Raw genomic sequence first — 11,939 nt, forward strand, 5'->3', positions numbered from 1 at the left:
ACTATGTATTAATAGACTTCTCTGCATTGAATCATATCTGTTATTAACCTCTGTCTCTCTTCCACAGCATGTCTTTTATCCTGTCTTCCTTCTCTCACCCCAACCGGTCGCAGCAGATGGCCCCGCCCCTCCCTGAGCCTGGTTCTGCCGGAGGTTTCTTCCTGTTAAAAGGGAGTTTTTCCTTCCCACTGTTGCCAAAGTGCTTGCTCATAGGGGGTCATATGATTGTTGGGTTTTTCTCTGTATCTATGAAGCGCCTTGAGGCGACTTTTGTTGTGATTTGGCGCTATATAAATAAAATTGAATTGAATTGAATTGAATTGAGGAACCTGGTCAAATGCCCTGTCCAAGTCCACTAAAGAATTTGTAGGCTGGTTGGTCAAACTCCCACAAAACCTTAAATATCCTTGAAAGGATAAAAAAAAAAATCTGGTAGTTCTAGTTTGTGTTTAATGTGGCTGTCTGATCAGATGTTTCACAACCAAATTGTCAATCAAATGCTGTGCTAAAAAAACAACGACACGATTGTAGAAATTACGTTCCCTGCGGCTGACGTCTCTGTTGTCGAGCAAGCGGCCATTTGTTGGCGAAGGACACAGCGTCCCCGTCACAGTGACGTTTGATGGCCTTGTTTTGTGGCTATTCAGCCTCTTCTTGAAGGTACTTTTGGTTTTGCTGAATGCAAAGCAGTCACATTAAGGCCAGCGACAGCCACCTCCGTGCTCATCTTTGTGGTTTCAGATTTTCATGCTTGGCAAACGTTCCCGTGAATTTTTGTTTTGTTTAATTTAATCCCCTCTGACTTCTACATAGAGGCAAAAAATGTTAATTGAGACTGGATTATTACAGGAGACATAGCTTTACAGAATTATAAACTGTTTTATTATGCAGGAAGTCTGGCAGTATTTATTTGTTGCGTGTGTGCGTCGGTGAGAGAAAGAAAGAAAGGGGGGGGGGGGGGGGGAGAAGCACATTGAGTGCTGGCACTTAATCCCATGCTGGTGATGGTGGTTGGCATTGTGTGATGCCAGTTAGTGTTTGGCGCCAACACACAGAGGGCATGGTGTGTGTTTGTGTGTGTTAGGCGGGTAAGTGGCGTTAAAGGAGGGTAGATGAAATAAAATCTGTGTGATAGGAAGGGAAGAGGAGACAGTAGAGGTATAAAAGAGGGGAGGAGGAGAGTAATATCAGCGATGGAGTGATGGAGGGGTGTGAGAGGATGAACGGAGGAGCGAACAGGGGAGTGAGAAGCAGCGTAGGGCAACGAGGGCAGCCGGGCCTCGTCCCCGTGTTTTTGTGTGCGCAACTGAGAGCCTGTACCTATGTCTTTTTGTGTGTTGTCCGTGTGTGTCCCTGCGTCTTTGTACTGCCTAATCTAGGCGTCAGCAGCTTTTTGAGGCTTTTGTGCTGACAATAATCACACAGCGCTCCTCTTTTCAATTCATCAGCAACAACAACAAGGGATCACATGTCCCCCCCCCTATACAGGATCCAGAGAGCGAGAGAGAGAGAGGGAGGGAGGGGACGAGGGCATGGACCGAGTTAAAGTGGCCATCGCGTTGCCTAGTTACTGCTTGGGATGACGGCGAGCTGGTGCGTTCAAGCGGTCAATGCCCTCCGCACCTCAGCCGAGCGCAAACAGAGCAGGAAGAAAGTGGCGACGAGCTTACAAACGACCTCCGACTGATTTTTGTTCAAAGAATAATTTATTTCATGTTGCAGTTTGATGGATAAACAATGATTAAACCACTGGTCAAATCTGTAGCAAGCATTAATAATCATCATCATCAGAATAACATTAAAAGGAATAATTATTTCAGTTATAAATAATAACAATATCAGAGTGATCAGAGTATTTATTACATCTATACAAGCTACAAATATCAGCATTTTGTTGTCTTTTTTTTCTTCTTTTTTTCTTTTCTTTTTTTTCTTCTTCAGCAGTTAAAACCTTAAACACTTCACACATGACCCGGCCGGTGCAGCTGCCCCCTCTCAGCTGTCCAGAGCAGAGAGGAAGTACCTGGGGTACTGGTTTGGTGCTTATCAGGACATTTAATGATTACTTAAAAAAAAATTTCATGATTGTGTAAAACAGATTTCAATTTTTTCCAAAGATTAGTCTGTGGTCAAAACACCATCTGTGACATACCGTTGTTTTGTTTGCATCTATGAACATCTTCAACACTTTTAATTAAAAAGAAATGTGACACAGTGGTTTAAAGTGAAGGCCTTAAGGGGGGCATCATGGACAAAACCAAGCCTCAAACATATCACAAGAATTTGTTTCATAAATCAGTGCCACGTTTTTTAAGTATGGTAAAGAAAACAGAGAGTCATCTTATCGTTTTGACATTGGTGCGTATGTAACAGCAGATTAGGAAACGTGCATTATATCATTTGTCCCCCAGAGGGAACTAAAATGATTATTTGCCTGTTCAGTACAGATCATGTACAGATCAAATAAAGACAATCTAAGGAACGCCTGCGCAAACAGCATATGGAGATACAGGGTTGGTCCAAACAAACAAATGAAACATTTTTAAAAAGCAGCAACATTTCAGTCTGCTGACATTAGGACCTAAATGCAGCTGCTGAATTAATGCATGAGAACAGATTTTTACTTTTTTTTTAGTTACTGTGGATTTTCATCTGAAATGTTTGCAGCTGTCAATTCTAGCATCTGCTAAAAAACCCAGTACTGATGAATCTCTGATGCTCTGGATATGTGAAGAGAAGGGGGCAGCCAGAGAGGGATGGGGCAGGGAGAGAGCCACACAGTCAATATAGACACTCAGTAAGTCTCAGTACAGTAAGAGGAGGCTTAAGTAAAAACAGGAGGGGAAATGAATCAGATAAACAACAACTAAGTGGGTTTTTTGCCCAGTTTGTCTGGATTCAGGTGAGGATTTGGGAATGCTACTGTGCTTTCCTATGAGGGGTGTATCTGTGTGCATGTGAGTGACTGAGGGGTTGTAGAAGAGAGGATGTAAGCTTATACAAAGGAAAGAAAAAAAATACACAAACCACTTTTTTGTCTCAAAAATGTCCATGTAACTTAAAAACATCCACAATAAAAAGATCTTTTTTTCATATATTATCTTCTTTAATTTTTAGTCTGCCCCCTGACTCGAAGTCACAGGTTGAATCGTCATCTTCATCGCACCTTTGATCCTCTGGAGGAGGATGGAAAAGTTTAAACAAGGCGGAGGAAAAAGAGAAGACGGGGGTTTTCAAGGATGAGGAGCTTCTCTGCCAGTTCGATGCGATTCTGTTTCTCACCATTTTGCTTTTTCATTTCAAAATATGTTAATTTGAGCATAAACGCACTCTGGGTCGCAGCCCGGCACCTCATGTAAGAGGAAAAGCTTTTTTTCTTCATAGAACATCTTGTTTTTAAAAGACGGGCTGACCAAATGATAACCATAAGTGAAGCTCTCTGGCAGCCTCCGAACAGAACTGCCTCAAGAGTCTGCATATCTTTATGAACGTCACAAACCTTCAATCGCATTTCATCACAGACCTCCGACTAGTCTAACTCTGAGCCTTTGGCTGCATTTTCCTACAGTCTTCTCACTGTCCTCGGAGGTCTGTCTTGCTTGCTTTGCTTCTTCCCTTGGCCTAGTCAGTCATGGAGGAGCTCTTGTAGACAGTTGGGGGATTTGAAGACCTCAGGAACCTCGCTGTCCAGTTTGCAGATCACTTTGTAGATGGCCTTCTTCCAGGATGGGTCCGCATCCTTTCCAGCCACGATGGCATTGAAGAACTCACGAAGGGTCACCTGGGCCACCTCCAGGAATCGATCAGGAACCTGAAAGGAGAAAAAATGAAATCATGGGTGATATCACCACTTTGATCTTTGAAGGAAAAACTTCCCACTTGTGTTTCTGCATTTCTTTCTGCACAAGCACAGCATATTTCCACCTCAGAAAACCTGGAGTGCAAGAGGGAAAGTAACTGAAAAATGATGTGGACATTAGAACATTGCAGCCAGATGTGACTGTAGTACCCAGTGCCAAAACTATGGATATTAATCTGCTGCTGTAACAGTCCTCTCCAGATGTTGGAGCTCTGCTGCAGGAACAGCTACAGGAGAATCAGGGGCGTTAATATTGTAGCTGATCTTAAATTCATATTAAATCCTGTTACATCACAGGACAACTTGCGACGTGTCTTTGGAAAAATATGTAAAAAATACAGCAGCACAAAAGCAGGATCGTGTGCTCATGTGCTCAGAGATTCAGAGTAAACGCGCACATGTTGGCGATTATTGCAAATTATTTATTTAATGTTTTTATTCAGTTTAAGTCATGCGCATACTTTATAGTATGCGCATGCGCAAAAATTTTATTTTTGCTTTATAAATTAGATCATTTTATTTCCGTGGCCATAAAAGTCCATAAAATAAATGAAGAAGAACTCAAAATAAAAAAAGACACATTCTTGCGTTTGAACATTCATCTTTTCCACAGGTTGGTTTATGCCATATGACATGATACACGTGTGCCGTGACTAAAACTAAACAATACGCTGTCAAAAAAGGGAGAACTGAAATAGAGAAAAACAACACACAACTGAGATGTATAAATCTTTAAATAGTGAGCAGGCCGGCTTCCAGAATGCTGATGACGCAAAATGATGAAGAATTAAGTGTGCGGCTGTTTCAGGTGACCAAATATTACTATTCCTGTCAGTAAACTGTTCTTCAGAACTTCCCTTCCCTGTACTTCCCCATTCTTAACAACTCCCAGATGTGTGTGTGTGTGTGTGTGTGTGCGTGCATGCTCCATGTGGACATGCACACACTCTCACATAATGGCAGATCACAAACACGCAGTCTTTGACGATGGCAGGTGAGCAGTACTGTGTGTGATCCGTCAGACTGTGTGTGTTTGTGTGTGTGTGTGTGGCTTCCAGTTGTAGTTTCCAGTGCAAGCTTAAATATACTGACATCAAGGCTTTTAGTGTGTTTATGTGTGTGTAGATTTTAATGCTGTGTGTGTGTCATTGTGACTCTGACAGGAGAACAATGGCACACGGAGAGGTACACACACACACACATACACACACACACATTTGTCAGTCTTTTTTTCCTGCCCTTTCTCCCGGGGGCAAGATCATACAAAGACACTAAACAACCTGACTGGGATACTCCCCCTTCTCCCTCCTCCCTGTCTCCTTTTATTCTTCTTTTTTGGCTCTTTTTCTTGCATGCAGATGCAAACACACACACACCCAAACACACACAGCTGACTCTTCAAGGCAAGGTACACCCACCTATACACCCCAACAAGCTCACACACACGTGGAGGACGGCACAGAGCTGTCTGGGTGTAACCCCCGTCACGCGTGGCAGGACATGCCAAGGTTAGCTGCCACCAGAACGGATGAATCACTCCACGCACACACACGCATACACAGTCACACACACTCGCAGTCTAAATGATTCCCTGGACTCTCATATACTCTGTCTACCCTAACCTACCCTCTCTCTTTTTTAGCTGGCCCCCTGAGACCACAGTTATTTCAATGAGGCCCTCTGTCATTGTCTTAGTGTAGACGCTACTGTACACACACACACACACACACACACACACACACACACACACACACACACACACACACGACATACAAGCTTACTCTCACACACATAAAAGTTAAAACTTTCCAGGATGGTATCAAAAGTTTGGACACACCTACTCAGTAAAGAGTCTTCAGTAGATTAAAGCTTGGGTAGTCAAAACTCTACTGAGGTCTTTTTCAGGCTTTAAATGTAGCATATAGGTGAGACTTTAGCCAATCACAGGTCACTTAAGACCATATCAAGTAATATAAAGAGCAGAGAGAGAGAGTCTGTGTGGGAAGTAAGGCCTCAGTCACACAGGCCTAGAGACTGTTTGCTAGGGAATAACGCTGATATTCGACTTCACAAATTATTCCAACTATGCTCTTCTGGACGATGGCCATTTTTTTTCAACCTTTTGAATTACTACAACTTAGGCCACAGTAACAGAGGTCAGAGACCACCTGTCAACCAACCATTCCCCAACTGGTTGCAAGTTGTTACAACGTAGAATCACCTGCACAGAGAGTCTGCACTGAAAACTTTGGTCTCCCGTAGTTTGCATAGAAGAAGCTAACTTGTCTGCAGACACTAACCAACTACTGAGTGTGACACTCAACACAAACCATAAATGAGGAAGATTCACCTTTACATTTTCACTTTGAAGTCAGACAGTCTCTGTTTCTGATTTGTGTCTAACTTTTAACTAACTTTCTAACTATTTAGCTTGGAGACCTTCGCAACTTGCTAGCTTTCATCGCATAGAGGTCTGCGGGTATGTTACGATATTTATCTTTCAGACCAGTTTTACTTCCCTGCTGCCATTAATCTCCAGGAGTCAGTCAAGGAATACACATTTTTCCCTAGCGACCAGTGGTTGCCTGGTCTGTTAGGCCTGTGTGTTTGGGGCTTAAGTTGTAGTGATGCTATTGGTTGAACAAAAGACTTTGGCACAGTTGGCAAAAGCCAAATATCAGCATTACCTGTTTAAGAAGCATCTACCTGTCCTTACAACAGAGTGAAGGAGTCTACTTTTAAAATCAGATCTGCTTTTTCTTTTTTGATTCTGGTCTCCTTCCACCTCACTGTGGAAGAAATAAAAAGTGGCATAATGCACAGAATTTTGTAGGAAGCAAAATATTTAGGCAAAATATGCTTTACATCTTATTCTTCATAGTAGCTGCCTCCATGTTGATAACTCTTGGCATCCACTCAGAGCTTCATGAGGTCATCACCTGGAATGCTTTCCTTACACTCTTAAAGGAATGTCCACATGTGTGCTGCACTTGCGTTGGATGCTTTTCCCCTCACTCTGCAGTGGAGGCCAGATGCAGTGCACAGTCACTCTCTGTGGTTAAACTGTCCTTCAATTCAGTGCTTAATTCATAAGTTAGAAAGCCCTGTAGCCTAGGAAGGGTGAAAACATCTTGAGACCCATAAAAACACACAGTACACTGGACAGCTGGAGGTGTGTCCTGTTGGAAAAACAAATGATGGCTCAGCTTAGTGCAAACCTAATGAGATGATGTGTTTTTGCACAGTGCTGTTGTGACCAGTTTGGATGAGAGCCTACTGAATTCTTAATCAGTCCCCAGCAGTGTCACCTGCAAAACAGCCCAAAACATCCCACCTCCTCCCAAATTCATGATGCATCGCATGCAGAGATGGAACAAACTCTCACTCTTGATTTCCTGACGTGGTTCCATCAAGCTCATCAACAACTGTTTAAAAACTACACTTGGATAAACTTTGGAAATCCTTGAAATTTTCCAGCTTGAATGAAAGTCAGCGCTGTGCGATAGCACAGATTTTGATATCGATCCAATATCAAGTGAATACAAAGCCAGTATTGCCGATACCAGTGCCGATACCAGTGCCGATACCTTTAACCTATAAAGGCTGCTTATGTAGGGGAGAGCAGTGGGTCATGGTTTATGAGCTGAATCATAATCAATCTGCAAATTCTGAAAACATTTTAATAACCACTTAATGACTGGGTTTTCCACATTAATTAGTCAACACAAGAAAATACTTTCAGCTTTTCATGTATCTTGAAACAGTTTTTTTTTCCAGTTCTGGTTTGACTTTAACTGCATTTTATTGGTTTTGTAGCAATACTTTTATTAGCTGACTCTAATCTAATCTGCACTAAAAAAAAGTCTCTTCATCTTCAATAAACATGTACATTTTGAACAAAGTGCAACTGAAAGATATAAAATCAAAAGGTCTTTTTTATTTAATAATGAATCAAATATGTTATTAATGTGCTTGGTATAAACAGAATGGATACCAATCAAGTAAATTTAATTTGACTAGATTCTATTAAATCTCACATTTCACATTACTTACATTACTATGTATATAAGTATAACAGAAATACATGGAAACTTTAATCTAAATTGTTAAAGCCAGCATTTTGGGAATAATATATTTATTATTTTTTGTTATTTTTGCAGAAACTGTGTAACTGGCTAAAAGCAGTTCATTAAAAATATTATTAACAAACTCTTAGCAGAACTTTGTGTCTGCATGTCTTAAAAAAGGGCAGTAGATCAAACTTTCTGGACTGTTTAAAACTATTTTTGTTATAACTTTAAATTTGCTTTTACAGCTCCTGTACAGGCTTAGCCTCACAGGTCTAAAACCATCACATCATCTTGGATTTCTTAGTCTTTTTAGCCACATTAATACAGACAGAAGCTATAACCATGACATCATTTATAAAGGATACAATATAATTCTCTTTCATAGCAAAAACTAGATTATGCTTAACCATCAAACCTCAGGAGGTGCTACAACTACACACTCACTTTTTAGCTCTGCAGGAAATCAGAGAAAACCACTAAGTCAAGATGCTGGTTAATGGTTGCTGTGAAACTGCCCGTGGGACAAATAAAAGTTGAAACCTGAGCTTGATCTTTAAGATGAATGTGCCTTTGAGGCGTCCTCTCCCTCCCAGAGCACATCCCTTCATCCTTTAGTTGTTAAAATCGGCTCTTATCTTAAACCAACACAGATCCCCTCCGTTTCAACATCTCCTTGCGTAAATTGCATTTCCGCACTGACATTTCTATTCTCTGCATGTATGTTAGTGGTGTAGAGCCTGTCGTAGTGTCAGATGCACCTTTAGCACCTAATGAAATGTTTTCCCACGTCTGCTGTTTGTGACTGATGATCTGAAATCGCAAAAACTGTCGAGTTGCACACTTGCACCACGAGACATTCGCTGACCTTGACCTATAAGTGCCCTGCTGCGGGCGCCTCTTCAGCGTGATGGTCACCGTGTGTTTTTGAAATGTTTTCGGGATGACGCGTGTCATCGCGGTAGCGGCGAGAGAACTCAAAGTGCTGAAGCAAGACGACAAAAAGGACACCGCTGACTCAAAGAGAGGCAGGGGGAGAAACGCAGGAAGAAAAGAAGGGAACAAAGCAGGGAGGATATTGTGTGTCCGGTTTGGTGTCGGCTTAACTGGACAGCCCTGCTCGCATGCACGCACGCACACACACACATACAAACACACACACAGACACATACTTCGGTCCAGATGCCCAGATTTGTCTGGCCATCGTAAATCAGTCCAATAAAGAGATCTAAATTAGGCCATCATCAATACAGATGGGCATGTTTTCCCTGTGTGTGTGCGTGTGTGTTTGTGATTTACTCCTGGCTAGGATCTTGATTTGGTATCTAGTTGCCAGGAGAGAGAGAGAGGGCGGAGGATTGGGGGAAAGTGGGAAGGAGAAAGAAAGCTAAAGAGGAAGAAAGACACTTCGTTCCCAGTAAACATAATTCGCATGATTGCTCCGGTTTGGTGGGTAAATATTGGATGAAGGGAGGCTCAATTACTCTCTCTTCACACACACAGATGTGTGCACACACACACACACACACACACACACACACACACACACACAAGGACAAGAGCCTGTAAATCTCTAAATCGCTGCCCAACAAAGAGGCCTACTGGGACGCCCTAGCTCCTGCTTTTTCTCTTTTTTTGTTCCTTGTCTCCTTCCTTTTTCTCTCATCCACTTGCTCTATCCCTTCATCATCCGCCTCACAGGCTCATCCTTTCCTGATCTCATCCTGGAAGTTTATTCTTATGAGAAATCAGAGTGTTTATCGTCATGCAAATTCATCACCCTCGCTTATAGAGACTCTAGTGAATATCTGAACTGCTGTTTTTCTTTTGTTGACACATTTAATCGCAGTTCATCTATTCTCTTCTTTCATTTGTACATTTTTATACTAGTTTAAAAGTAGGGATTTCCCAAAAATTTTTGAATTTTTTTTCTCCTAAATCTGATGCGTTTTGTGTTTCTAGTAGAGGTAAAAGCAACTCAGTTCAGACTAGAGATGGACCGATCCGATATTACGTATCGGTATCGGTCCGATACTGACGTAAATTACTGGATCGGATATCGGAGAGAAATAAAAAAATGTAATCGATCCATTAAATATCAAAAAAGCACCTCACAAAACTTGCGACACAGCGTAACTCGGCTCATAACCGTAGCACCTCGGAGCAGTGTGCTCACGTGATAGAGCCGCTGTGTGTATTTGTAGCCTCAAACCAGCATTTCATCTCTGAGGAAGTTTTCCCAGAGAGAAGTAAAGCAAGTGTGTAAGTTCATCTCTGAATGTTTAAAAAGCATTCCTGCGTTAAGCTTAACAACCGAGATATGGAGCGACTGCCTCTTCTCTCTCCCTCCCTCTCCTGCTGCTACTTCAATCATGAAACTGATTAATGATCAGCTGATCGGCTTTTCTGTCGTGAGTCCGTCTCTTCTTTGTTTTTGGCCCACTTCTCACCAGAAAGAGGAAACCAGCGGCTGAACAACAGCAGCATGTTTAAGCTTGATAATCTGTTGTTAGAATTTATTTAATATTACTTTGTACACCAGGATCTTTTTCTACGTAGCTGACGGCTGGTAACTGTGCAGGGGCGGATCTAGCAAAGTTTAGCCAGGGGGGCCGATAGGGCATGAACAGGGAAAAGGGGGCACAAAGACAAAATTTAAAATGTCTAGCTTTTAATAAATAATTATCTGAATCTTACACCCAAAGTTTTAATCTTGTGTAAAATGTATAGAAGTCCATTACTGTATATAGTAACTGTTAAGTCTAATATACCCTAGTAAGCTATACTACTTTTTCCTTTGGGAGGGTACGAGCTGTGCAGTCTGCAGTTCTGTTGAAGAAAGATGTTGAATCTATTTAATTATTCTTCAAAAATAATTTATTTCTGTGTATTTTTTTTCCCCCTGCATCAAATTAAAGTTGATTACATCGATTAAGCATCATGAGGTGGAGGGTGGGGGTGGTTCCCTTTTCTTTTTTTTTGCTGGAAGTTTGTAACCCTATTAGTTAGGTTGTTTAATATTTCTGCTAAGTACTCTTTAAAATACCAGAATAGGGAGGATGGAGCAGGTTTAAGTTTATTAGATTGATCAGTTTTGCTGATCTATGAAATATTTTGGGTGCAGTGTATTTTTTACATACAGGTATAACAGAATAGCTTTAGTGTTGTTATTTATTTAAACTTGAGTATGAACTTATACAAAATGCAGCAAGATATTAAAAAACAGTTTTATTGATTAAAACACACTATATCGGATTCATATCGGTATCGGCAGATATCCAAATTTATGATATCGGACATAAAAAAGTGGTAGTGTGCCATCTCTAGTTCAGACTGTGATAACTGTGCTGTTGGCAAACATGGTGGTGGCTGCTGTGGCTGAAAACACAAAGGAAAGATCACCAGCGAAAGAAAATGTCAGCACCCCGGCCTGAAAACACGAACACGACCAGTAACCACTTAGCAACAGTGACGCCTGTTTACTAATTTAGTCTTTTTTAACAGTGAGGGCCACGAGCACAAAAGGGCAAGGTTGCATTCAAATATTTTTAGAATAAAGGAGAGCCCTTCATAAGTGGGTTACTTTTTTATGTATATTTTGTCCCATTTTAACACATTCAAAACATGAAAGCTTTCAATAGACTCTAGTTATTAACTGCAAGAGCAAAACTGAAAAATATTATTACTTCCTGACAAATAAAGATTTCTCTGATTACATTCTGTGTTCTTTATCCTGTCAGCGACAGTGTGATAAACACCTCAGTTCAGTTCAGCTTTATTTATATACTACAGAGCAATGCAACAACAGTAGCCTCAAGGAGCTTTATATTGTAAGGTAAAACCCAGCAATAATGCAGAGAGAAGCCCCAACAATAGGACAAACTCCTATTAGCAAGCACTTGGTGACAGTGGAAAGGAAAAACTCCCTTTTAACAGGAAGAAATCTGCAGCAGAACAAGGCTGAGGGACAGCCATCTGCCGTGACTGGTGAGGGGAGAAAGGGAGGCCTTTGG

General features: G+C 41.4%; 1 protein-coding gene and 1 long non-coding RNA gene across 2 annotated transcripts in view; one reads left to right on the forward strand and one right to left on the reverse strand.

Annotated features, from left to right (window-relative positions):
• The first annotated feature begins 908 nt into the window (after positions 1 to 908).
• Positions 909 to 2,623, forward strand: LOC146491729 (uncharacterized). Its single transcript, XR_014872449.1, has 2 exons — positions 909 to 2,206; positions 2,263 to 2,623. It is a non-coding gene; the product is annotated as an uncharacterized LOC146491729 (long non-coding RNA).
• prox1a (prospero homeobox 1a) overlaps positions 2,199 to 11,939 on the reverse strand; it is a 42,380-nt gene continuing 32,639 nt past the window's right edge. The window contains exon 7 of the mRNA XM_085151814.1: positions 2,199 to 3,811. Within this exon, the coding sequence (XP_085007940.1) occupies positions 3,626 to 3,811 (186 nt within the window). The 3' untranslated portion in view covers positions 2,199 to 3,625. The remainder of the gene's footprint in view (positions 3,812 to 11,939) is intronic.

Source organism: Neolamprologus multifasciatus, chromosome 23 (assembly GCF_963576455.1).
Source record: "Neolamprologus multifasciatus chromosome 23, fNeoMul1.2, whole genome shotgun sequence".
In the NCBI taxonomy this organism is placed as follows: Eukaryota; Metazoa; Chordata; class Actinopteri; order Cichliformes; family Cichlidae; genus Neolamprologus; species Neolamprologus multifasciatus.